Source organism: Dipteris shenzhenensis, chromosome 7 (assembly GCF_047967505.1).
Source record: "Dipteris shenzhenensis isolate YYH24624 ecotype China chromosome 7, Dip_SZ_1.0, whole genome shotgun sequence".
Classification (NCBI taxonomy): Eukaryota; Viridiplantae; Streptophyta; class Polypodiopsida; order Gleicheniales; family Dipteridaceae; genus Dipteris; species Dipteris shenzhenensis.
The window spans coordinates 44,886,078-44,911,815 of NC_141602.1; the positions used below are offsets into that span (position 1 = coordinate 44,886,078).

Here is a 25,738-nt window from a genome sequence, read left to right on the forward strand (position 1 = left end):
CAATGACTGGCTTGGACAGTGGAATTGCCAGTGAAGCAAAGTACAAGGGTGAGTTCTCCATGCTTTTCTCTCAACCTGCAAGTTGGTTGCTAGATCTAGGGCTGTGTGTCAGCTTTGGACAGCAAGGTTTTAGTGTATGGAATTCACTATCAGTTTGTACATCGAGGATCTCCTTCTGTATTCCAATCACTATAATAGCCACAGCTGGACAGCAAAGGATTGGCACGGGTAATAGCCTTGGTAGAGCTGTGTGGCTGAGGCTAGTTGTTCGAAACAGCTCCGGGTTGTGTGCAAACTTTATGTGCCAGAGGGATTGATGCTGGACAGTGCCTAGTTTGTTTATGTGGATTCCTAGAGCAGAATATTTGCTGATTTGGATGTCAGCTTGCCAGAGAATTTGTCTTGCTTATGGTTGCCAGTTTGGCCATGGATTATGCACGTGGATATGTGCTGGATTTTTGGATGTCTTGTGCTATGGAATTATGCATTGAGGCTGGATGCCTTTGTAAGCCAGGGATTGGCTTGTGTTGAAGGTTGTTGAATGCCTGCCAGGATAAGATTCAGTTGGTTGATCCTGGATAAGTGCAGGGTAGTGTCCTTGTTGTATTCTTTGCCTTCTGAATAAATTTTAAAAATACCGAAAGGGGCGCCAATGATTTTGGGGGCAATTTGATGTTGCATTCACGGGCAATCTAGCTCTTGAATATTGTTTTAGTATGTGCTTGGCTTTGTTGGATCTATTTATAAGTGGCTGTAATAAGTATTGTAGTGGCTGTAATTGAAATGTATGCAAGATTAGTTATGGTTTACTGGCCTTTAGGAAACTGAAGGCTGGTTTCACCATGGCTATTGAAGGTTCTCTCCAACGATTTAGGGTTTGGTCAAAAGATAAGGTTACGCTTTCTATAACCTACACCGTTGCAGCCGCAATCAAGACCACGTCAACAAATCAACAGTCAATAGGGCAATCGGGTCCCACATGAGCACGTTGGCAGACTGTTTGTCCAGTTGGGTCAGTCTATGGCATGTGACCTGCAGGCCACAGGCTGAGTCGGCCCTGTTCTACCCCTCTCCCTATAAATACGCATCCTAGCATCCCCTCCTTCAGCAATAGCCTTACCTAAAGCAACAGCAGCCCATCCAGTGTTTGCTACACCTCTAGTAGCAGCAAAAGCTTCAGTAACAGTAGATGCAGTCCACCCAGCAACAGCAGAAGATAGCTCTGCAATAGTCTACATAGTTCTTCCAACAGTCGCAGTAGAAGCAACAGCCCAAGAAGCCCTCGTAGCTTCAGTAGCAGCAAAAGCAGCAGCTGAAACCGTAACTAAACCAAAGAACGACCCTCAAACCAATCACAAATTCCTCCTGGGCTCCTGGGCACGGCTTGCAAGCGCTTATGGGCTTCAATCCACGCGTAGAAACCAAAATTGCAGCAAAGGAAACACTCTCGGGCTCAAGAATCTGGCACGCAATCCAAGACAGGCTCTGTAGAAGAAATCGCAATTTGCTCCTGCACTAGAATCTGTAACCGGAACTTGAACAAAGCGTGGGAACTTTGAAGAGCTTGTTGAAACATGATTGCTGACAAGTAGAGTAGCTGGGAGATGAGAGAGAGACGCAAGAACACAGCACTAGGGGCCAGAAAGAAGGGCTGGCCCCCCCTGAAGGTCTTTATTGCAATAGAAAAATAGTCTTTGTATAGCTGACTCTTCACAAGAGCATGAACTGAGTACAAAACTGAATGATCTTGAGCTCTTTGGCTCTTCTTTTATAAACTTGGCCTAGCAAAAAGCTAAACCTACTTTCTGAAAGCTATTTCTAGCTTTAGTGCTTTTTAAAAGCTATTTTATGCTTTTGTTCTTCCTAAAAGCTACTTTTATACAAAAACCAAGCTTTCTAGCTTTTTCTGCTGCTTTTAGGGCTTTTCTTGAGAATTGCACTACTTTTTCTGCTTGTCTGCCTAGCTGGGGCCCTCCTCCATATAAGTGCCCACTTTCTAGATGCTTTTTGCCTTTGGTAGGACCTACTTTTTGCACTTTTCCCCTAATTCTAGGGCTTCTTTGCACTTTCCTTGGTCCTACACATTGCCACAAACAACATTCAACACTTTAACCCGTTAAAGGTTAGTCTAATGCATGCATTCTAGTTCTTGGACTATTTCTAGTCCCTTGTGGGCGTCCCCACAGTTCTCTTTTTACCGATGCAAAGCAAAAGTAAAACAATAAAACTTATTCTTGGTTAATTAACTTAACCATTCTTTGACCAAAGTTAAAGATTATTCTTTATTTTCTTGGGAGAAGCCCCAACTGGTGACAACAGCCTCTTCAACAGCAAATGCCGTACCTCTACAGGATCCTTCCTCCCATGGGGACAGATCAGCCATAGCCTCTTCAGCCTCAGCCTTGGCCATGGATAGCTTCACAGCCTCAACATAGCCCTTCAATGGGAAAGGGCTATGGGACCCAGACAAGTTGTTGACATAAGCATAAGAAGGAAGCTGTCTTTTGTTGCTTTGTAGACTTCAAGAAAGATATCGGCACAGTGCCACGCTCGAAGCTATGGGAAAGACTTTAAATGCTCCAAGTCCCCCAAGAACTCAAATAGGCCATATATCAACTATACGAGAATGTATTGGCACAGCCACTTGTAGACGGATTATGCTCAACACGGAAAGCTGTCATAAGCAGTGGCATAGGGGGTCAAAGAAGGCTGTCTCCTCTCATGAACTCTTTTCGGTCTCTTTATCGATGAAATGGAAGATTGGATGAAAATGCACAACAGAGGAGTAGTTCAGATTGCAGGGTATGCCGTATTACTACTTGTTTACGCAAAACATCTTCGCAAAAAGCAAGAGAGACATGCAAACACACTTGGAAGCACAAGGAAATTTTTGCACACACTCTAGCATGCAGGTCAACATAGCCAAGAGTAATGGTGATTGAAACTCGTAACAAACAGGTTGATTTCAAATTCGAAGGGGAGCCTCTAGACACAGTCACCACTTACACTGGAAATATGATGAAAATAAGCATTACACTTCCAGTTATATATCCAAGAAAATATACATCAGACAAGATTCTCAACATATCTATTGAACATCCAATTCACTCAACCAAAAAAGCAACCAGCATCAAAACTAAAAATTAGAAAGCCAATTGAACTGGCTTAGATCTGGCAACTTCTGTGCTCAGTTTCAAAAGAAAGAGACGGTTCGAACTGCCTCCTGAATAGAAAGCAAGATAAACGTCAAGGATCATACAAAAGCACAGTCGTTGAGTGACAACTTTAGGAGACCAGGCCAACGGGTGTTCCCTTGAATGAAACATGTATGGAATGTAATCAGAAGAACTAAATATGCAATATCCGACTACTCTGGCCAAGTGATACAAATCGGTATGTTCCGAACTTAATGTATATATCTACATGGGCGTAGCCTTCTTTCAATATTCAATGGGCTTTGATAAATGTAGAAGCCATTAATTGTATCATTTTAACAATGGGATAGCAGAAAAATCATGTTGGGACTTGAGTTGATGTTAAGTGCAGTGGATTTGATGGCAGCTAGTGCAATTTCTCCATAGAACGACAGCACCGTTTGGGTCAGCATGGATCACGGGAGCAGGTGAAATCAGGGTGTGTTAAGTGGTGTCATACGAGCAATTTATGGTAATCTTGAAGCGATCCCATACAGCATCAAGTTTGGGCAACATTACCAAATTGGTCATTCGAGCGACTTAGTACTAACACCAGAGTCCTGCGCGGACTTGTCCAGCCAAGAGCGTCCATTAAAAGAGTGCACCTGATTGGCTAGTTGAGTTTAGACTACCTAAGTCATGCTATTTTTACTTATACTTAGCTAGTTCTGCAGCGACTTGAGGCCTCATTTAATGCTATTTCGACTATCTAAGTCGTGACCACATAGTGCACGATGTTAGTGCAAACATTAAACAACCGACCAAAAAATTAGCACGCATTCGACTGACTCGCTAGCCAAAGCTAAAGCTCACCTGGCATAGCGCTCTGCTGCGCCATGATGGCCTTGTGCATCTCTACAAGCTGCTGGCAAATGGTCGCATAAACAGAGATCTGCCGCCGCAGTGTCTCCAGTTGCTCGTCCGTCATCACCTGACCATGTGTCATAGAGTACACGGGCTGAAGCTGGAACAGTGGCTGAGCGACTGCATCTGACTGAGTCATTGGAACAGTAGAGACAGCATCGGCAGACGGCACCTGCATCTCACTATGGGCCATGTCCTTGCCTAAGATTGTGATGGCATCCATTTCCACGAAGCTGGCACAGGCTCACATTGCAGACAAGGAGTGAGCAACCCGATGATGTGTGCAGTGTGCAACCGGTATTGTGTACGAAACCCTTCGTAAAAACCGATTGCTCTCTCTCTCTCTCTCTCTCTCTCTCTCTCTGGCTAGAAGTGTGTTTCGCGGGAGATCATCACCCTCATTTGGCGTGAGATGCCGGCAGAGAGGGCAGGGCAGCACAAGCAATGCAGCTAGGAAAGGGATGGCTTGAAAGAGATGGTAGGGAGCATGCGGGCGAGCTAGAAGAAGGGTAGTTAAGGAAAGGACGGATTTGGGGCTCATACAGAAAGAGAGAGAGATGGGATGGACTTTTTGGAAGTGCCCATCATCCCCTGCAAGCGCTCCACTATCTACAGCACACTGTCGATTACAATACGCTGTGGATTACAACGGCATAGCGTATCTTCATACTCCCTCGTCGCCATAGCCAAAACCTTCTCAAGCTCTCTTTCTCTCTTCGCCATAGCCAAAACCTTCTCAAGCTGTCTCTCTCGCGCGTACCTTACTTTCTCCCAAGTAGCTCGTTCGCTCTCTCTCTTTTTCTCTCTCTCTCTCCCCTTCGCCCACAAGCACTCAAATACCCACAGCACACTAGCTCACATCCGCATAGCCAATCTCCATCTCCGCAACCAAGCTCTCTTTCTCATGTGGATCGCCTCTCTCTCTCTATCTCTCTCTCTCTCTCTCGTCCTCTCTCTTCTCTCTCTGTCTATCGCTCCTCCCCCCCCCCCCTTCAGCCTTCCCTATTATGCACCCCTCAAGCCTCTCCGCCACCGCTGCCGTTCCACCGCTTCGATCACCCCTACGTATCCATAATAAAGCGGCCCTTCACTGCCACCCTCGCGTTGCCGGGATCCTCGCCTCCCAGTTCTCTATTTCTATCTCTATCTCACACCTCTTGAGCTGCCGAGTGTCTATACAAGTGGCCCGAATGACATCGAGACGTCGTTTCCTGTTGTGGGCTGATGGATGATGGATCCTCAAAATAATAATACTAGTCACCTTTGTCTACATACGATGAAGGAAGTAGGAAATCCATATGGTCAGCTTTACTATTATATCCACAAAATTATAACAAACTTTTTCCAGAATTATACGTATTATCACATTCACATTTTTTTACCACATTGCATCCACCCAAACGCTGCTTCCGTTTGTTCAACTACACCTCGGTTAAGGCTCGGTATACCATAAATCCATCATCAAGCTTTCCAACCCACATGCAATCAAGAGTATCAGATCCGAAAAATTATGGCTATCTCCTCTCAGAATTATCCCTCCCATCTCACATGCACATTTTTTACCACATTGTATCCCCCAAATCCTCAGCGGTTATGTCTGCTCAACTAAAATTGGGTTACGATTCGATAGGTGGGCAATGTATGGTTGTGGACAAGTTATCTTGAAACAAAGAAGCTAGCAAGCATACTAGATACATGTTTTATATAGAACTTCAGTGTAGGGTTCAAACTCCCTTGTAACAACATATTATGGATTCGTCGGGGTTGAGGCTAGCCGCCCATGCTCATGGACACCGCATGAGTGTAGGGTTCAAACTCGTGAGTGTAGGGTTCAAACTCCCTTATCACCACATATTATGGATTGTCAAGGTATAGACAGGGGTTGAGGCTACCCATGCTCATGGGCGGCCCCCTTTTTACGACAGATTAAATCAAAATTACACAAGTAACAGCCACGCCCACACTTGGGCTCTTGGTGTGTATGCTCCATAGGAGTAGAGAATTTGTTTTCAAACAAATTGGAATTCATTGAAAAAATTCATCATCCAATTTCTATATTTTGCTACAAACCCTATACTTTTATGTAATTCTCCTCCAAGTATGTGGATTTGTAGATTTTTGAAAAGTCCAACCCAAAGTTTTTCATGTGCACTCTATAGAAAATGGAGCACTTCCACAAGGAAAGTTTATAACATTTGGAGATAAGGCTTTACCCAACCTCAGTCACTCTAACCAAGTCAAGTTTACATTTGAGGCTCACATGGTTTAATATCACTAGATCAGTGTTCCTAGCCCACACCTTCACACATGCACTGCATGTATTAGCCTCATAGAGTGCACATGAAAATGGATAGATAGTGGAAATGGGTCATCATGAGCTAGCAATAATGACATCATTTTAGGTATCCCATCTCACAAAGTAAGGCGAGCCTTCAAGAAGGTTGATCCTTGCAATGACATAAAGAGGTTGAATACACCAATACTTTACCTATTTTAAGGGTTAGGCTAAATTTATGGCATATTGTGGATTATTCAATCACATATTCTACTATAAGGTTAATCAAATACACTCAATGTCCTCATTGATGACATTAATACATTGTACAATACAACACGAAAGTTACATCATATATTTTTTGCTTTTCAATATTTTTGAGGAAAGTGATTGTATAACACCTTCACCTCTTTGAGATAATCAACCACATTTGACTCGCATGACCAAAATATGTCTAGGTAGATGGGAGATAAACTTCAACCTTTGAAAAGTAATGATATGACTAAATACTACCAAAAAGAAAGATAAAGGAAGGCCACGCAAAGGCTTGACTAAGTCCACACTTCGTCCAAGATAACTTCTTGGATTGGAGTGCTCCAATGATTTCTAAGGTGGGGCTTCATTAAAGAGGCATGTATGATAGTAACCTATGATACTATAAACTAGATAGGGCATAACAATAAATACATGAGCTCAAAGTCTTAGTTTTCTTTCGCTTTGATTATTATCAAATTTTCAATGCTTTGAAATATAGAAGATGTTGGTGGCAGTAGTTTCATGATCATGTGGATATTCATTTAGGAAAGAGGCGAAAATTAGTTTAAATCGTGCCCTAATCTCTAAATGTTTGAAATGTAAGACCCACTTAATTAGTAACTAAGTGATGTAGAGGGGAAAAGTCATAAGTCTTCTTGTTTTTTAAATATTGCTTGGAACCAAATCATTATTTTGGAGAAAAGTGTCTTTATAAACCTCGACCATGCAACTCTCTCTCTCTCTTTGCAATCAACATTCTGTTTATTTAAAACTTTCAATAAGAAAAGTAAAATACATACAACCAAATTGTTAAAATATGTGCCATGTGGGAGTTCACAAATTCATACAAATGTAGCCATCTATCTCCAATAACTTTCTATAAAGCCAAGGAGGCGAGGATCCCTAGGTTGACAAGAGTTCTCTATTTCTTGCAAATGGAGGGATTACAAGAACTTTTGTCAACCTAGGGTGCCCCATAAAGCCCATGCAAGCAAGCACACGTTTAAAAATACCCTATATTTGAAATTTTACTTTTATTTAAACATAATTATTTACCCCTCTATTTGTACATATACATCTTGTAATTTTGAATTTAAAAGTCCCCTCTGCACACATACATACATTAATTATGTTAGATATTTTTCCCCTTCCATTAATGAGCCTACTATGATTGCATGTTGTACAACATAATCGCCTCAAGTTTGTCAAGCTAAAGGAGGAAAACTCTATACAAACCTATCCTTTTGTCCCTTAATGGGGGGCTACTAAGTATAGAGATGTGCCCTTAAGAAGGTCCCAAAAAATAGTGTGACAAAGACTCCCTAGGGGGGTTGAAAGTGCAGATGTGAAATCAATGCTAGTGTTGCCATGTATACAGATCCCAAACGGTCCACTTAATGTGTGGCTACATACTACCACATGATGTGATCCACAGTAACAGTAACTATTGCAAGGTCATTTGTGAACTTGTTGCATGAAATCATTTTCCTACCCTATTCAATGGCAATTGTAGTGGGAAATCAACCCATAAAAGGTTGCATATGCTTGCATCACTATTTGGCATTGTCAACTACAAAAATGATCCACAAACTCTATCATCTTGTGATAGTTTTCGGGCACAATATCAATGATTTCCACAAAAGGTTGCATATGCTTGCATCACTTGGCATTGTCGACTAGAAAGATGATCCATGACTCTAACATCTTTTGATAGTTTTTATGTACAAAATCAATAGTTTCCAATGGAACATATGTAACTAAGGGACATAAAGATTCAAATGGCATGCCGAGATGCTTATTTCAAATATGGTTTTGTGAATGGCAATGATACAGAATGTCCCCAAATGTGTAAACTTCTCTCATGTTACATTGGTTAAGGAGCATTAAACTTGTCACGTTTGCTCATGTTGATTGACTAGGAATACTCATTGAGTACTCATTCTCCTCATATATCCCTCCTGTGTATAGTTCTAGGCATCATGTGGTTAGAGGAGAAACCAAGGCCTCGAAATTTTTTTATGCGAACAAATATATATGCTCAAAGGGTTCCCCAAAAGAGCTACCTTAGTGGAGAATGGAAGGAGAGATGGCATGGGACTTGCACCATTTCCTTGCCCCTACCCTCGAGTATTATTTAATTGAAACTATCCCTTATCCCTTAGTTTAATTATGGCCTTGCTCTCTTCCTTTTCACCCCTTTTTCAATCTCCACAACAAATTAATTGATTGTAGATTAAAAGTTGAGTAGGGGCACATATTGATTACATGAAAATGAATTATTGGCTACCTTGAATGGAGTAATGTGTACTTGCAAATGTTGGCTATTGTCGTATGTGAAAAATAGGGGTACTTCCACAACCATGGTCGTTATGCTTGTATTTCCTTAGATTCACAGTGCCAAACACAACCACCAGTGGATGGAGTGACTTTGATAAATCAATCAATTGATTCACACGTGGAATTAATTAATTAATTAACGAAGCCTCTTTGCGAAATGGATATTCAAGGGAACAAGAGTTGTATCTGGAACAATTTTGATGTAATCAATGCCCACTAATTATTTGGTCAATGTGCAAATATTTCTTAGATTATTAAAACTGTAAGGTACCTAGAGACTAATGAATAACTAACGTAAGGTACCCAAACAGTTAAATGAGGTTGAAATTTTGTAAGGTTGGAGAGTAGTGTGGCCCTCAATCAATGGAAGGCCACCTACCATGCAAGAGGTGGCCTCAATCAATGAGTGGGCACCTCCAGTTGAAAGTGCAAACCCTAATTCCTCCTCTTGTATAAAAGGAGTCTGTGCCTTTCACCTAGTTGTTATTTCTTATGTGCTTGCCACTTGCTCCCAAGCTAGTCACCTATTCTGACTGCTGTGATTGTTGCCCCATAGCACTTTTGTAGCCCCTAGAGCACCCTTGTATGTTGTCCTATAAGTTTGAGGTTGCCTCCAAAATTGGCCACCCACTTCAGCCTTGCTTCTCTTACTATCATCCTTCTAGTCCTTCGAGTATTCGTGTATGCTGTACTCCAATCCTGAAGTACCTCATAAGCTGGTTACACCTTTATGTCCTGCAGTTTTCTATTGCTAGGAACCCTTGAGTGTTTCATCAATGCTATCTTGCACTTTTGTACAACACTAAATGCTAGTCACCCAGCTCTATCCTAACTACAATGATTGTTTCCTTTAGTCATAAACTCAGCTACCTGCATCTTGATGCATTGGGAACTTGTCACTTGCCTTGGTATAGCTCGTGTTTATTGTTCAAAACCCCTGAGGTATTGATGCAGTACTCTAAGAAGCCCCCTATGAGACTTCCCTAGCCTAACCCCCAAAAAATAAAGTCCTCCACTTTCTCTTCATCATTGAGTATCTTCCCCCTTGTCCCCCCCAAGAGCTCAAGAGTGAGAGGGTGGACCCCTAATCTACCCCCGATCTCAACAGCCCCAATGTCTAGAAGATGAACCAATCATGATCGACTCTCAAGGGTCCCGATGATAACCTCAACATACTCCACAAGAATGCCTACGATGATCAAATCATCCCCGTATTGAGCAATCAACAACATTGTTATGTATTAAGTGAGAACTATTGCGTGTTACCCACTTTTTAGATTCCCTCAACATAGTGCCAAATTTTAACTAAATTTGAAAACAAGGTGAAATTTGTACCTATCCATTTAAAAATTAAAAAGTTTTATATAGATTTTTGTTTTTGGGATAATTTGGAAATTCTAAATTAAAAAAACATTGATTTTTAAAATAAACTATTAAAAAAAAGGTAACTTTAAAATACTTGACAATTTATTAACCAGAATATTGATAAGATGCACTTTGTGATGCATGTTTGTTTTTCATAGATTAATATCTTTGACTTTAGATAGACAATAAGATTGTTAGCCTGGCATGTTCATTTTTCATAGATTAATTTCTATGACTTTGGATATAAGATAAGATTGTTTTCTTGAGATCTCTTATTTTCATAAAATCTTGATTTATTGTACAACTATGATGAACATTTTAATGAATATGGAAGCATATAATAAGATAATCTTAATGTTCTCTCTCTCCTTCAAAGAGAGATGATTAGATTACTGTATTAAAATCTTTCAATTTTGAAACTTTCTACATTTGGAAACCTTAAAAAATAAACTTAAAAAATTATAGTAAATAAAGATATTTTCAATAATCTAGATTTGTAAAAAATATTATTGTAATTACATATAAACACTATAAATTAAAGAAAAATTATAATTCTCAAAACAATTACCATGATAATTGTATACTCCAAAACAAAGAAAAGAGATCTCATATTCAATGAAGAGAATTGTCATTATATGAGATTCAAATGGATATTACATCAACTCAACATCGTAGAGATCGCAGATAGAAAGGTAAATAACTCAAATGTTAGTATCTGTCTATCAGGTGATTCTTGGGTTGTTTGTTGGGTTATTGTTTCCTCTATAGGATTTGGCCCAACCACTGCTACATCCTCAAACAGCTCTACCAACTCAAATTCTTCATTATTGAAGAGGCAGGTTGGGGCTCTCTAGAGGCTATCTGTGTTGTTGCATTATATGCATAGGATTTAGCGCTAAACTCCTGATCAGCATCAAGAAGATCATTGATGGCACAGACCCTTTGCAAGATCAATATAGGTTGCAAAGGGTCTTTCTCCATAGCAATACAATTCCTCTTCTTTTGAAGAGCATAGACAGTAGTTGTTCCAGTCCCTGCAAAGAAATCACAAACCCAATCATCCTGGACAGTGAACAAATCCAAAAGCTCGTTGATCAAACATTGAGGCTTCTAGTATGGGTTGATGATGGCTTTATTTCGATCACTACACCTAAGTTTTCTAGTTACAGTAGTAGGAAAATTAAATACATTATTAACATTCCTACGTGGACAATGTAAGACTATTTTGGTCTTCTCAAATGAAGAGAAGTAGCCAATGGACATCATCTCAAAAGAGTGGATCATCTTGTTTCCGAGAACATGCTTCAAATTAGTCTTCACCCTATTAATCAAATGAATGAAAGGAAATATTATAATATATTCAAGTGTGTCAAAATAAATCTCTGTATGAATAAAAACTATTGAGCAAAGTTATAAAGAACTTATAACATCATGTTCTCCCATGAATGGTAGTGATCCATGAGTGCTTTTGAAACTATGGATGACTGAGTAGTGGAATGAAAAATAATAAATCTCCAGACTAGAACTGTGTTGTGCGCTTTGAATGCTGAAACCATGGCATCAATTTGCTTATGTCATTTATAGTTCCCTTTGGTTTGAAGCCATAGGGAATGTCTGGAATGGCTAGCTTGTAGCCACATCTGGGAATATTGGCAACAAAATCTTTCATATCACAACAAAATACATTGTAGTGATTGACTCTCAATGGGTTAGAGTGAGGGCAAAAGCTCTTCATACTGTCATCCTTCTCTAGAAGGACCATCCTTTCTTGCCTCTTCTTTTCAAGCCTCATTGATTCGATGTGGGTAAGAAAATCACTTGGACAAGGGAAGCCCAAGCTGTTTGATTTTGCTCTAGTTTTTTGCATCACAAACAAAAGAAAATTAAACCAATGCTAGGATGATATACTTACAATTTTCTTGAATTCAATGAAGAAAGACTTCAAAGACTCAAATACAATAGAAATTGGATAGTTTATGGTAATCTACTTCTAGGTTTGTACATTGAGTCATCTGCTCTTGCATTCTCATATAAGTTCTATGACTGCAATAATAATAATATTAGATTTTACAAAAATAAACTCATTAAAAGAAAGAGTATAGAAGCTTACTCTTCATTAAAGGAGAGCCCTCGTGCCTTGACTTGGGACAATGTAGATAGGATGACTTTTTCATCCTTAATGCCCTGAATGGATCTCCACACTGTGATCTTCATATCATCTAACAGGGCCTTAACTGCAACTTCTGCACTTTTCCTCTTCCCTTTAAGAATCACATTGGAGTGATCCCTGGCTTTCAATTTCTTCTGCCCCTCCACCTCTCCCTTTTCCCACATATCAAAAATTTCCTCTTGGATATCCTAGATAGGGCTGGATCTAAATGCCACTTGGAAGAACTGGTCATACCTCCTCATAGCATCAGAGCATTTGTTTTCATCAAAAACTAAACCCATTTTGTGATGACAACAACAAATCCTGAATTGAAGTGTAATCTTTTCATTAGTTTTCATCAAATCCTGGTATTCATTGTGGAAGAAACGGATCCTCTGTGTTAAAGTCATGCCTTGTTCATATTCATTATCATTATTGTGGTCCCAAGCCAACAAATTTCTTGACTCCTCCTTAATGAGACCTACATAGACCTTACCTTCTATAGATTTGAAGTAGGGTGAGTCAGGATACTCAGCGCACAATTTTCTTCGGGCCGCTGCATTGTGATAACCACCAATTACAAAATCATCATAGAAATTTATTCTATTTCTATCAAAATTGTCCTTGTCAGGACATTGAGATGGATCCACCATAACCAAAAAAGGGCCTATTGTGGCAAAAGGGCTAATCTTCCTCTTTGCTTTAATATTTGCCACATGAAGATGGTGGGGTGGCCTAGCTTCAAGAGGTCTTCTACCTGTCTTTGGATTAATAGAAGGCCTATGAAGTTTTGTAATCTAAATCATCAGTCTCAAGCTATGTTCTAAGCTTCTCGAAGTCAGCTCAAAATATAAGCTTCATCAGCCCTCATGAACCTTCAGTCGCCTCATACGACCCAAAATGCAGTTGTGAAAGTGTGTCTGTCTCCTCATTTGAATATGTTGCTGAGCAAACAATCTTTCAGCATCCTCATATGAGCTAAAGTCTTTGATAAGGATTGAATCAAAAGAAGTATTGCAATAGTTCAAGAGTCACCAATGCCTACCTAAATTTCAGTCAACTACCACGCAAGATATGGATGCACAGTTGTTGCCTATGATAACTCTAGTCTCAGTTATGCCTTCGCCTTCACAAGCTGAACAAAGTGCATCTACCCCTCCAAAGAACCTAAGAAAAAAGTGAAGGGTGCACATTGACAAAAGATTCATGAGTTATGGTAGGAGAAGATTGCAATTCCTGACATCTGAGGCTCAGTTAAAGGATACATCCATTTCTATGTGTTGTGTTCAAAATTGCTTTGGGAAATTAGGTGTGAGAAAGTTAAAAGCTGTTAGGACATAGTACTTTGGTTTAATTGTGAGGAACAAGATTATTACTTGAATGCGGCAATCACCCCCTTGAAGAATGAGCAGGTGGAGTATCATTTAGCGTGTATGCGAAGTTGTAGATCAGCCTATAAAAACATTTGTACCTTGGGGAATGCAAGGCTTGCATGTGTACAAAAGAGAACAAAGTGTTTTAGGAATCCACGTCTGATTGGGTATGTTGGACATATGGCCCTATCATGGATGGAAAACAATTTTTCTTCAAATGCAAAAGTGTAGCCCACAAGAGGGAAATTGCACTTGATGGATAATTACACAAGATTTGAGGTTTCACACTCTACAAGGAAGAGATGTCAAAGAGCAATGAGCAGTTTGCTAGCTATAGTCATTTCAGTAGATTATGGAAGAACTTCTTCGATAATGTGAAGATCCCCAAAAATGTGAGAATGGAGGTATGAAGTGTATGTGCAAACCTTAAGAGTCGACGACAAAGGGCAACGACCTCAAGTGAACGAGGGTATTTAATATGTATAGTTTGATTTTCTAAAACATATAGGGTGTTTGTAAATTAATCATATTTGAGTGTTTTGACATGCAGATCAAATCAATAGTGTTCTTAAGCACCATAGAGAGCAGCATGCCCAAAGTTGGCAAAGCATTGAAGAAAGTGCTTGAACAATCCCGAAAAGTATCTTGGTCTCTTTACGGATGTTATGGCTCAAAAGAAGACCTATTTGCCTCACTTTATGAGAGTTCCAAAAGATGTGAAGGAAGAGACATTTGTGCAAGTGCATCTCATGGGATGTCTCGTGTATCACAAAAGGCTCCAAGCTATGGTGTTTTTCACATATCCAAATATGCATAAGGATACAAATCTATCAATCACAATAACTCAATCGCATTATCACATCATGGGAAGGCCCCCTTCCAAGAATCCTATATATCTAGCTTGACAATACAGCAAAAGAAAACAAAAACCAGGCATTTCTTGCGTACTTGTGAATGCTTGTGGATAAGGGAGTTGTTGATAAGATCAAAGTTGAATTTCTCTTGGTTGTTCATACTGATGATCAAATAGATCAAATGTTTAGTACATTTTCATATGAAAATTTTATTCTATTGACAAAACTTTTCTTTTTTTTAGACAAAAAAATCATTATGTTCACGCTTGTCAACATAGTGGATTCTAGAATCCAAAACCTCATGAATTTTTCAAAAATACAATTGCTAGCATACTCATGCTTCCAAATCTAGCCTTTTAAACTAAAAACTATATTTTTGCAAAGGCTAGAGCTCTCGATCGAAACAATAGACCGAAACACAATAAATGATAAATTATACTAATTAAGACCGTTTGCAATTTGACCATTTGCTTTGTTGGGCTTCTATCTAAATCTAGAAACATGCTTGCTTTGAATAAACCTCTTCTATGGTCATGGACTCCATATATGCCTACCCATCTTAATGTCAAAATATATTAAAATTCAACCATTTGATCAACTGGGTATAAAAAAGAAAAGTTTTTTTGTTAGACAATGCACTAAAAGTGTTTCATCAAATTGTATTAGATCTTAAAGTAACATCATTTTATGAATTATCAATTTGTGGATAGCATGCTATGTACAACAAGTATTCTAGAAATGTATATTTATCCATGAGGGCAATGTTGTTACTTATATAGAAGTCAATTCTTAAAAAATTCTTTCAACCAATGGACTTCAGGGAACATATCATCTAGAAGTGCTTAAACAACGCGATAAAATAAAAAAAAGTGGAATTCATCGATGTGTGGACATGCTTGATTTATAGGATGTAGAAATCCTTGTATATGGATTTGAGTTAAAAATATATGGGCACTTGCACGAAAAACAATTGGTATTTTAAAGCAAAAGCTCTAACGACTCTCTTAGTTGAATGAAGGAGTTTCTTCTTCTTTGTAATTTGTCGTGTTTTTTAAATTAAAGAAGAGAACACTTTTTTCAATTGATAATACTAGAATTTTTTGGGTTCTGGAGTAAAATGTAAGTAATATTTTATGCATTACTTTTTCATAAAAGTACTACTTTTTTAAAATGTTTGAGTATATTTCGTCCCTCTAATTTTTAAAAAATGCACATTTTTTGGGCTTTTTTCCAAAAATGGAGTTGACTTGTCATTTGCATGATTTTGTTGTCATTTTTTATGACTCGGTGTTTACACTGGTGGAATACTTTCTTTGAAGAATAAGCCCTCATCCTTGAATGGTTCAACAATAACACTACTACTTTGTGCAATGATTTCGTATGGCCAACGTCTTGTCCTCCTTCAGAACAAGTTGTACAACCTCAGAGTCTATCACTTGAGGTTGAAGCTTTAACTAACATACATGCATGAGAGATGTATCTTAGTGCACAATGATCTCGTCAAAGATGAGAAGAGCTCATTGAAATGTGGGTAGGTTCCATACAAGATTTGAAGGTTGGATCCATGATTGCAACTCTTGCTCAAGAGGACCCTCTTGGGCATCCATTCTAGATTGCAAAAGTGATATAAATTCAAAAGTCCATGCAAGGGCAGGTAACTTCCATTGTTGTGCAATGGTTTAGCACTACGCATGCTAATCCATTGAAAAGAAAATATGCTCCAAAAATAGCTGCATGCCCAAAAAAGAAAAGGGCAAGAAGGGGTACCAAAAACCAATCACGATTCGATGTTCTTGATCTTGGAGAAGTATAATTGTTTATGATTTTCAACTTACAAATGATGGACGCCTAAGGAAGAAGACAATAGATATCGCCTATGCGACACATCTCGTTGGATCCTCCTCCTCTAGACTCACATAGTTGCAAATGGAAGCGGCATTGGGTCTTCACGAGAAATGTTCTTGTTGATAGTGTGGAGGGGAATGGATCATCCACTTCTAGATCATCATCAAATCTTGACAATGACCTTGATGATGATGAAGCTATAGGTTTTGATACAGATGAGGATGCATTTGTAAAGTGAGATGGTTTTTGGTTATGTGGGAATCTCCTAATATTCATCTTTTTTTTAGTATCATTGTATCAAGAAAAAAACTTTTCAATTCCTTTGATAAGGTTAGCAAACCATAAGGACTATGCATTGTGTTTTTTAAAATTATGTAAATTTTGACACATTTAAAAATTGCTAAGAAAACTACAGTTAAATTTAGGACATTTTTTTGCATTTTTTTTCCATAGTGATACTGTTTGTGATTAAAAAGTATTAAAAATTTGCTTTTGAAAAAGGAATATTCCATTTAGTTGTCGTTTGTGCGCAATGTTACCCATTTTATACGCAATAGTGTTCAACACATTGTTACTCCTCTTTGAATGGAAACCTAAAGGACTCTAGTAGAACCCTATGCCAAAGAAGTCATCATCTAGCCATCTATAAGCAGCTCAAGAGGCCTACTTCAGCTTGTACAAGGTTTCCCTCCAATCCCAAAATTGAACACTCTAGAGGATCTCCTGATATATACTGCCACTTCTAGGCCATCAATCTAGGACCCTACTCTCACTTGTAAATTGCCCTCTACCTCCTTGAGAGCTTGGAAGGGGAACTTGACCCCCTCTTAAGCAGAAGTTAATACGTGTTGATCAAGCATGCAAAGTGCAAAAGACTCCTAGGACCAAGAACATGTAAGGCCGCTCACCTCCATAATGGCAAAGCTAGCTAATACTATGCTTTTCACAAGCAAATTATGTTAACATGTAGAGACCTCTATCAAGCACATCTTGGGCAATCATGCCTCCCAATCCTCTACTCCCTTCCACCATAGACTCTTCTAAAAAATAACCATGTTCTTCTTCTTTGTGATAACACAAATTAAAAACCCTCACAAACCTTAAGAACAAACAAGTATCAGAGAGATACCTCCTCTCATGCCTTTGTGCTTATTGGGACTCTTTATCCAAGATCCACAAAAAGCCATCTTCGATGTGAGCAATTCTTACTATAAGAACTCCTCGAAGCTATATCTTCAAAAGGTCATGTGGTCAAGAGCTCCATTTTCCACACACCGAGAGTCCTTTGAGGCACAGTAATGAAACCTTGTCATCATGAATGACCTCTCATGCTCCTTGACTCCTTCTTGCTGGCACGAATGTCCTTGCTATTGCCTACTATAACACGTTGACACTTGATGACAACACAATTTTCCTTTTTATAATTGCTACAAATTCTAAACTCAATTTTTAAAACTAAATTGCTTAAAAGAGCACACAAAAACGGAGGTTTGATCCACACAACTGAGGATTGAAACACGTGCACCTAGCCCCCAAATAATCAAAAAATGAAACCTCTTGATGAGATCTCCCTCCTCATACCCTGATCATACCCCAATGCCACTCCTCCCCATCCCTTCTTGAGCAGCACTGACAACAAAGGGATGCACCTTGTTTCCCAACAAGCCTAAGGCCCGCATTCATCCAGCTCTTGATGCCACCCATGATGCTCCATTGCCTCTATTTTCTCCAAGTCTGACTTAATTATCCGCTCCAGATTTGCCCATGATGCTTCAAGGGATCCATTTGCTCTAGCTTTGACTTGGTTATCAGCTCCAGATCTTCTCCAGCTTGTGGCCACCTTTTAGGACAACTTGTCATTGCCATATTATAAAGCTCCAACCAAGGGAAAGCCCTAAGTTGGTAGAGATGTACTCTGAATCTATCTGTAAGCCAATGAGTATTTCTCTCCACCTTCTGCTCTTGTTTTGTCCTTTTCTCTGGTGTACTTTCTAGTAGTAAAATTCAAAAAGTACAATAATGCCTTTAAAGGCTCAATGAGATTCCACCTGTATGCCAATGGTGGGGCCCTATAGTGGCAAGTACATTAAACATAAACATGGTGTAGTGTGTTGGGCAACCCAGATGAATAGTAGGTCCATACATAACTAGGTCCTACAAGAGCTGTACTAGCGTTTGATGGGTTTCGTATGTATTCAAACATATGTTGTGAAAGGTGTTAATATTGTATCACACATTATCTCCTCCACTATTGTGAGTATGCTATTTAATAATAAACTAGTGCTTCTACTTTCTCTCTACTTGTTACGGCGGTAGGCAGCCTAGGGAGAAATTTCCCTTTTGTGAGCCCTTATGAAGCCACTTGTCACAATCTTGGATGTTGATCTTTAAAACATCTAATGGTTTGAATTGTGCTTTATTTTTAGGACTAATATTAATGCCTTTTACAATTGTTACGTGCTTTTGCAAGGTTACAAGCCATCATATCTTGCTGGGCGCATGGAGTTAGGTAATATGCTAGTATCTTATCCATTCGCGAAACTTATCTCAGTGCTAATACTCTCGGCGTTACCTCAACACCTAGGGAAGGGCCCATTCCCTCGGATTATAACTCTTTGGGGAAGGAAGCGCACCGCCTCCGCATCCACACTATGTGTGGTTATAATAATTATATATTATATATTATCATATAAATATTTTCAATTGCTTGTCCATTCAAAATTGCTTGTTTTCAATCTGAATTCTTACAACATTCCTCTCTTTTGATGCATGTCATCGATGTGAGGGAGCAAGGAAACTCAAGTTGGATGCAAGATAAAAGGATATCGACACCTTTATTCATATGGTTGTAGCCCATGCGACAATATTGTATAGACTGCAAGGAAAATCAGTTATTGTATCACCATATTCATGTATTTGTTGGACTTTAGATTCCAAAATATGGACATCACAAAATCAATAATGGACCTGGTGTTGCGTCTCATGTCCACCATTTGACTCATATACTTTTTTAATTTAAAAATGTGATAAAATGCTAGGATTCAGCTTTGATTTCGAGTTAGTAGTTAGTTATGTGCTCGATGACAGAAAGGCTACCTGCCGCAAATCTAGTTGCACTCTATTTAAGAAACCAAATGAGGAAATCTTCAACTACTACATTGTCTCTTTAAACCTACTCAATTCTTTTTTTAAAATCATGGAATTTAACTTGTTCTCAATGCCTATTAATAATATCTTATCTTAGAATTTTAAATCATTTTATAAGTGAGGTAGAAGAAAGGGAAAGGGAGGAAGAGAGAAGGGGGCAAGAGACAGGGCTTTCTTAAAGAAAACTACTAATCAACAAAGCAACACTTCTAAAACTAGTAATAAAATCAAAGCATGCATTGTCATCAATATTTTAAAAAAGATCTCAATCATATGACAAGAACAAATAGCTATGACTCTTTAACAAATGCTATTTTGAGCATGGCTACATTATAAACTAAAGGGACTACCAAATCCCCCCCTTCCCCCAAAAAAGGCACTAACTACATAACTTTTTGATCCACAAATTCACAAATTGCTATATGCAATTCAACGAGATTGTTTTCATAAAGACCATACAACCCTAATTACACAAGATGTGATCAATCCAAGACAAACTTTAAAAGATATTTGCTCTTTTTCCGCATGCAAAACGCACAAATAAAAGCGACAAATAAGTAAACCACAACGAACCAATGGGTCACTATGCATATATGTACTTCAACAAACTACTACTACATTCTCATATGGAAAGTCCATCCTTTTAAAACGATAAAATATGCTTTCCAAACTTTTTCAAAAACACAAAAGCGCTCCAAAGGTGGATTAAAATGTGCTCCAAAGTAAAACCTACAATAGGCCAAATCGTGTAAAAGAAAGGAAAACGATAGGCATTCAAGAGATCATGGATTATGGATTAATACTAATAGCAAGTCTCAAAAACCATTGATTTTGCAAGACTGCTATGTTAATGAGCAACAAATAATACATGATTTCAAACCTTCAAGAAGTTCCTTTATCCATGGTCCCTAACTACAAAAGAATATAGAAAGAAAAGCTAAACAAAGAAAGACAAAAATTTAGGATCAAAAGACACACCCTATGCATTTTGGAATAATGATATTAATCATATCCACCAAACACCATGGATTTACAAAGGAGGCCATCGATGCTGGATAATAGATGCTAGAAGTGGAGAAAGAGAGAGAGAGAGAGAGAAAGAAAGAAAGTTTATTAAAGTCTTCGAAAGACCGATGGGTCTATGAGATTGTGAAAATCCTGATACAAGCGAGTTGTGATGATGGAGCTACTAAACGAGCATCCACACCAATGCAAAATGCAAAAAAAAATGTGCAAAATAGTAGCCCTAAGTACTGAGTACAACATAGTCATGCCGGTGGTCGACTACATATCAGTCATATCATCATCATCATCAAGGCATCAGGGGTGGATGAGGCACTCGAAGCATGAAGTCAACAATAGAGTGCTATCGACCACTCAAAGATGCAGTCCTATGACGTCTCCTGGTCATAGCTCTACACCTAACAAGGGCTACAACAACCCCTGTCAGCCATGCTCAAATGCGAAACATGGAGGGAATATCCCCAAGTGTAATATGCACGCCCGTCCTCTATCTGAGTTGTCGAGTCACTGGCTTTGGGTGTCAAGGTCTCATCTCGGGGGAGTCCAGGTGATATGGCTGAAAGAACTCTGTGATAGATCTTTGAGAGGGGTCTGCCAAGGAAGAGGTCTGCTCTTATCTCTGTGATCGAAGTATCCTATCGCGATGTCTAACTACCTTGAATGAAGCTTGCCAAGCATCTTTGATTTGGATAGGAGAGGAATCAGGACAAAACCCCATAGCTATCTCTAAAGAGGCAGTAGAAACACCCTTGGATCTCATAGTAAATGGGACACTTGAAGATGAAGTGCTTCTTCGTCTCAACATCCTGCATGTCACATAATGTGCATAAGCAGCACCTTTCCCTGGGTAGGCGCTCTGCTCTACCGCTCTCGATACAAAGTTTGTGAAGAGACCCGGAACTGCCCAATAGAGATCCTCACTGAGTGGGGTAAGTGGATCTACGTGTATCCTTGTGGATCATTGAAACCCTCCTCCGTGATATGTAAAAAATGATCTCTGTAGAAGCTAAGCTTCGTTGGGAGTTCACTCGGCCCCAACCAGGTCTGGAGTGTGTAGCTATAAGAGATCCTCACGGATTACCTGGTTGACATCGTGCAACATGAGGGGAGAAAATGGAGCATCCATACTGTACTGGAAGGGAGGGAGTCTGTCCATGTGGAGCCCCAGTCCCTCAAACCATCTCTCTGTGCATGCATACCAGCATCTCTGTCACCCCCTGCTACTGCTGAGAGTATCATTGAGGAAGACAATGCTAGCCATGGCAGCCTGCTATGTCCAGAAGAGTAATCCCCATACTCTTTGACTCGGTATAGATATGTGATAACCTGAAATACATCATCTAGCTGGAATGGAGATGACCCAAACTCAGCCTAAATGATCTGGAATGGATGGCTTACTGCGAATCATCCGTGATAGCATGAGAACCTGTAGCCATTCCACCCACGGCCACTCTGTATCCAATAAGTATGGCCCCCAACAAGGCCTGCCATACAATCCTACTGGGCGGACCAAGGAGTCAAAGAGCAACCCCTTGGTCTATGGATCCTGAAAGTGCAAATGGAAGCATTGCCTCTCTAGTCTGGCCAATGAAGTGTATCCTCTGTCCAAGCGTGCCTGCATCGCGGGTCTCATAGTGAAGATGGGTCAAGAGAAGACAACCCCAAGGTATGTGTATGACGACGAGACTATCTCAACAGGTGACCCATCAAACGTGAACTACTCCGCGCATGATGGCTCGAGATGTATTGAAGATCACAACCTTGCTTTTACCTAGGTTGACCTTCAGATCATGAGACTCACAAAAACACTGGTGCATCAAGGTGTCTCTAGAGTCCCTCTGCAGAGGAAGATAGAAAAGCCATGTCATTTGCATAAAGCAATATCTGGATTGGCATGCCAGCAAGAGAGCAACCATCCCCTCCTAGTGTCTGCATCACTGTCTCGAGCTCATCTATGTAAAGGCCAAACAGGGTAGGTGATAAAGGGCGCCCTTGTTTGACCCCAATAATGCTCATGATCTCATCTGTCCACCCAGACCCTACTCAGACCCTACTCAGACACCCTACTCAGACACTGCCTACGACTCTCTCGTAAAGTGCCATGACAACCCAAATGATCTCCTTGTCATAACCCAAATCCTGTAGGCGTCGTATGAGGCAGGCTCTCGGGATTGTGTCAAACCCCTTGCGGAAATACACAAAGCAACAATAAACCCTCTGCTTCATGCCCCCGCCTCCTCGACGATACACTAGAATGTGATCCATGGTGCCATGATCACGTCGGAACCCAGCCTGTCCTACTTGGTTGTTAGCCCTTTTTTGAGAGAGCCCCTAGGCAGTGAGTGCTCTAAGTCCTCGATACCCCGCAAATCTGCTGACCTCGGAGTCAAGCACTGATGCATAGATCTTGGACATAACATGTCCAATCATAATGGTCGTATAATTCTCCGGGCTCATGGGAGCCCCTACCTTGTGGATGGGTGAAATAGTGTTAATAGTCCAGGTGCGTGGAAATCCCAAACAACAGCTTCATTAAAGAGCTTTGCTAAGATCGGGGCTACGAGGTTAATCCCATATGCAATGAACTCAATGCATAGCCCCTCATGATCCTTCGCTCGGCCATTATGAAGTTTCATTACAGCATCCTTCGCTCCCCCCGCAGTGAAGAGGGTGCAGGATGTGGGATGTGGCATATGTGAGAGATCAGGGGCTGGTTGGTTTTGGATGTCATATAATGTGCGTGCATAGTTATACCAGACCTGAGTGTTGGTGAGTGGTGAGGGGGACTATCCCTCTAAAAATCTCCACCAATAGTGTTTACAGTTGTTACTAAACAAAATGTTTAGTACTTCCCCCTTGTTCCGGTGAATGAAATCTAGTTTCTTCTTGCGTACCAATCGACGATACTCGCATAGCGTCTCTGGTTCGCTTGAAAGGTTGTTATTGGTTTCAAATCTAAGCTGACGGCGTAAAGCCCTACACTCTTCATCGTACCAATTATTACAGGGTAGGGTCCCTGAAGGTGGTGGGCGTGTGGAGCAAGTGGTGTGTGGGAAAGCATGAAGGGTAGCCTCGTGTAGTGAGCGGGTGATCAGGGCAGCACGACCCTCTAATAGGGGAATGAAGTCAATGTAAGCAAGGAGTATGTACAGACGGCCAGAGCAAGTAGGTGAGTGGTCACGGTCGAAGCGTATATCATAATAGGTGGAGTAAGAACTCAGTGGGGTGGAAGGTACCATGCAACAGTAGAGTGGAAATGCTAAAGGAAAGGTTAAGTGTGATCAGTCCTTGGAGGAAGAGGTGCTACAATGAAATCAGTGATGCGTGATGTGAAGGCAAGGGATCCCATGATGTAATCAACAACGCTAGAACCTCCCCCATGTGGGAAGCATGTGAAAGTACCCGAGGCAAGCCATCTATCGAGACCATTATAGATAATGAGATCATGCATCCTCCCAAGGTCTAAAAGGGCCTGCCCATAAGATGTGATTGGCCCTTGTCTGTCAGCCGAAACCCATATCATACCTGCATCCTCAAGGTCAACGTCTGGTAGCAGAATGGAATCATCCCTGAAGTCAAGGAGTGGTACGTGACATGTGCCTGTCCTCGCGTTGAAGTCTCCAACTAGGAGGACTTCTCCGCGGCTCGAAAAATCAACAATGAACTGATATAGGGTTGCAAATGGAGATGTCTCAGCCTCATCTCGAATGAGAGTGGGAGGTCTCGAGAGGGAAGTAGCATACTGCAACAAACAGATCCCAGTTGTCCGTGTGTCGAATTCGAATCCAAAGAAACCTGGAATGTGTCTCTCTCTGCTCAACTGAAATGGTCCCCAAAAGGGTGGATCTATAGAGAATTGGTACTCCTGATCTATGTACTCCCCCTGTGTCCCTGGTCTCATCTCTGAAAGCAGAGTCCCATGTGTACGATGACTACTACTGGTAGTGGGTGCTCCAGACTCTGATGTGTCTCAGTGTAAGACACTGTCACGAATTGTATAGGATTCCAAGACATTCTCGGGTTCTGACCATAAGGTACCATTACACTTTCAAATGGTGCAGGATAGGGTCTCGGAGATTTGAGTCTCATAGACCCGACCTCCCTATGCGGGAGGGGGGGGGATGATACCCGACGGGGGTCTGTAAGAAGTCGTCCATCCCAGACTACTGCCCACTTCACCTCCTTACATGACTGATCACGTTGTTGCAATAGAGAGTGCCTCTCCTCAACCTGTAGTGGGGTGAGGTCCTCATCCATGGAGATCATTGGTTGATCTCGAGTCGTTTCTGAGCGTCATGGAACCATATGATCAAGGGCTGCTCTCGATTGGGGTCCCTCCCCACCCTCCATGCCCTCTCAATCCTGTGCTCAGCTACACACAGAGTAGTGGCCACGAAAGTCGTCGCATCTATCAATTGGTGTAGCCTCAGCGCGTGGGATCTCACGAACTATAATGTTGAGAGCCTTACTGGCTCTCTACTGCTGCTCCACGAGGGTAGCTGAAACGGTTGCCCTTGCGGATTTGCGTCTGGCCACGTCGACCCATCTAGACGTCTCCTCAATCATCAATTGCATGCTTGCAATCTGGGCCTCTACTACTAGTGTGCTCCTGTAACTGTGCGAGTAGAGGAGAGCTCCTCCCTGAGTTGAACCATGTCCTGCCTCAACACCTGAATGATTACTACGAGCCTGTTCCTGACCACCCGTGCCAAGTCATGAGTGAACTTGGCCTGCTCATGTGTGTAGCGGGTCAACTCCACTGCCCTGGCTCGTATACTATGTACGTCCACAAGTAAAGTCTCCCATCTGTCCGAGGGATCGAAAAGACCTTGTCTGAGCTGAAATTGAAAGGGCTGAGGTACGAAAGTGGTAGGGTGTGGAAGGATAGTAGGCGATGGTCATGCAAGCTGAGTAAGGAGAGCGGATGCCTGAGGTACAGATACAAGTGTCTCAATGGTCCCAATCGGATAGGAGATGGAAGACTGAGTTAGTGGCAAAGTAATCCTAGTTATATGAGGGAGCGATGGCTAACTGAGAGGGAGAGGGGATGGGAAGGT

At 40.7% G+C, this 25,738-nt stretch overlaps 1 protein-coding gene across 2 annotated transcripts in view; it reads right to left on the reverse strand.

Moving 5' to 3' along the window:
- The window catches only part of LOC147900405 (uncharacterized), a 45,146-nt gene extending 39,859 nt beyond the window's left edge, over nucleotides 1-5,287 (reverse strand). For both annotated transcript variants that reach the window (XM_087376913.1, XM_087376912.1), the window contains exon 1: nucleotides 4,008-5,287. In XM_087376913.1, coding sequence (XP_087233039.1) covers nucleotides 4,008-4,281 — 274 coding nt within the window. In that variant the 5' untranslated portion in view covers nucleotides 4,282-5,287. The remainder of the gene's footprint in view (nucleotides 1-4,007) is intronic.
- Nucleotides 5,288-25,738: the final 20,451 nt, after the last annotated feature.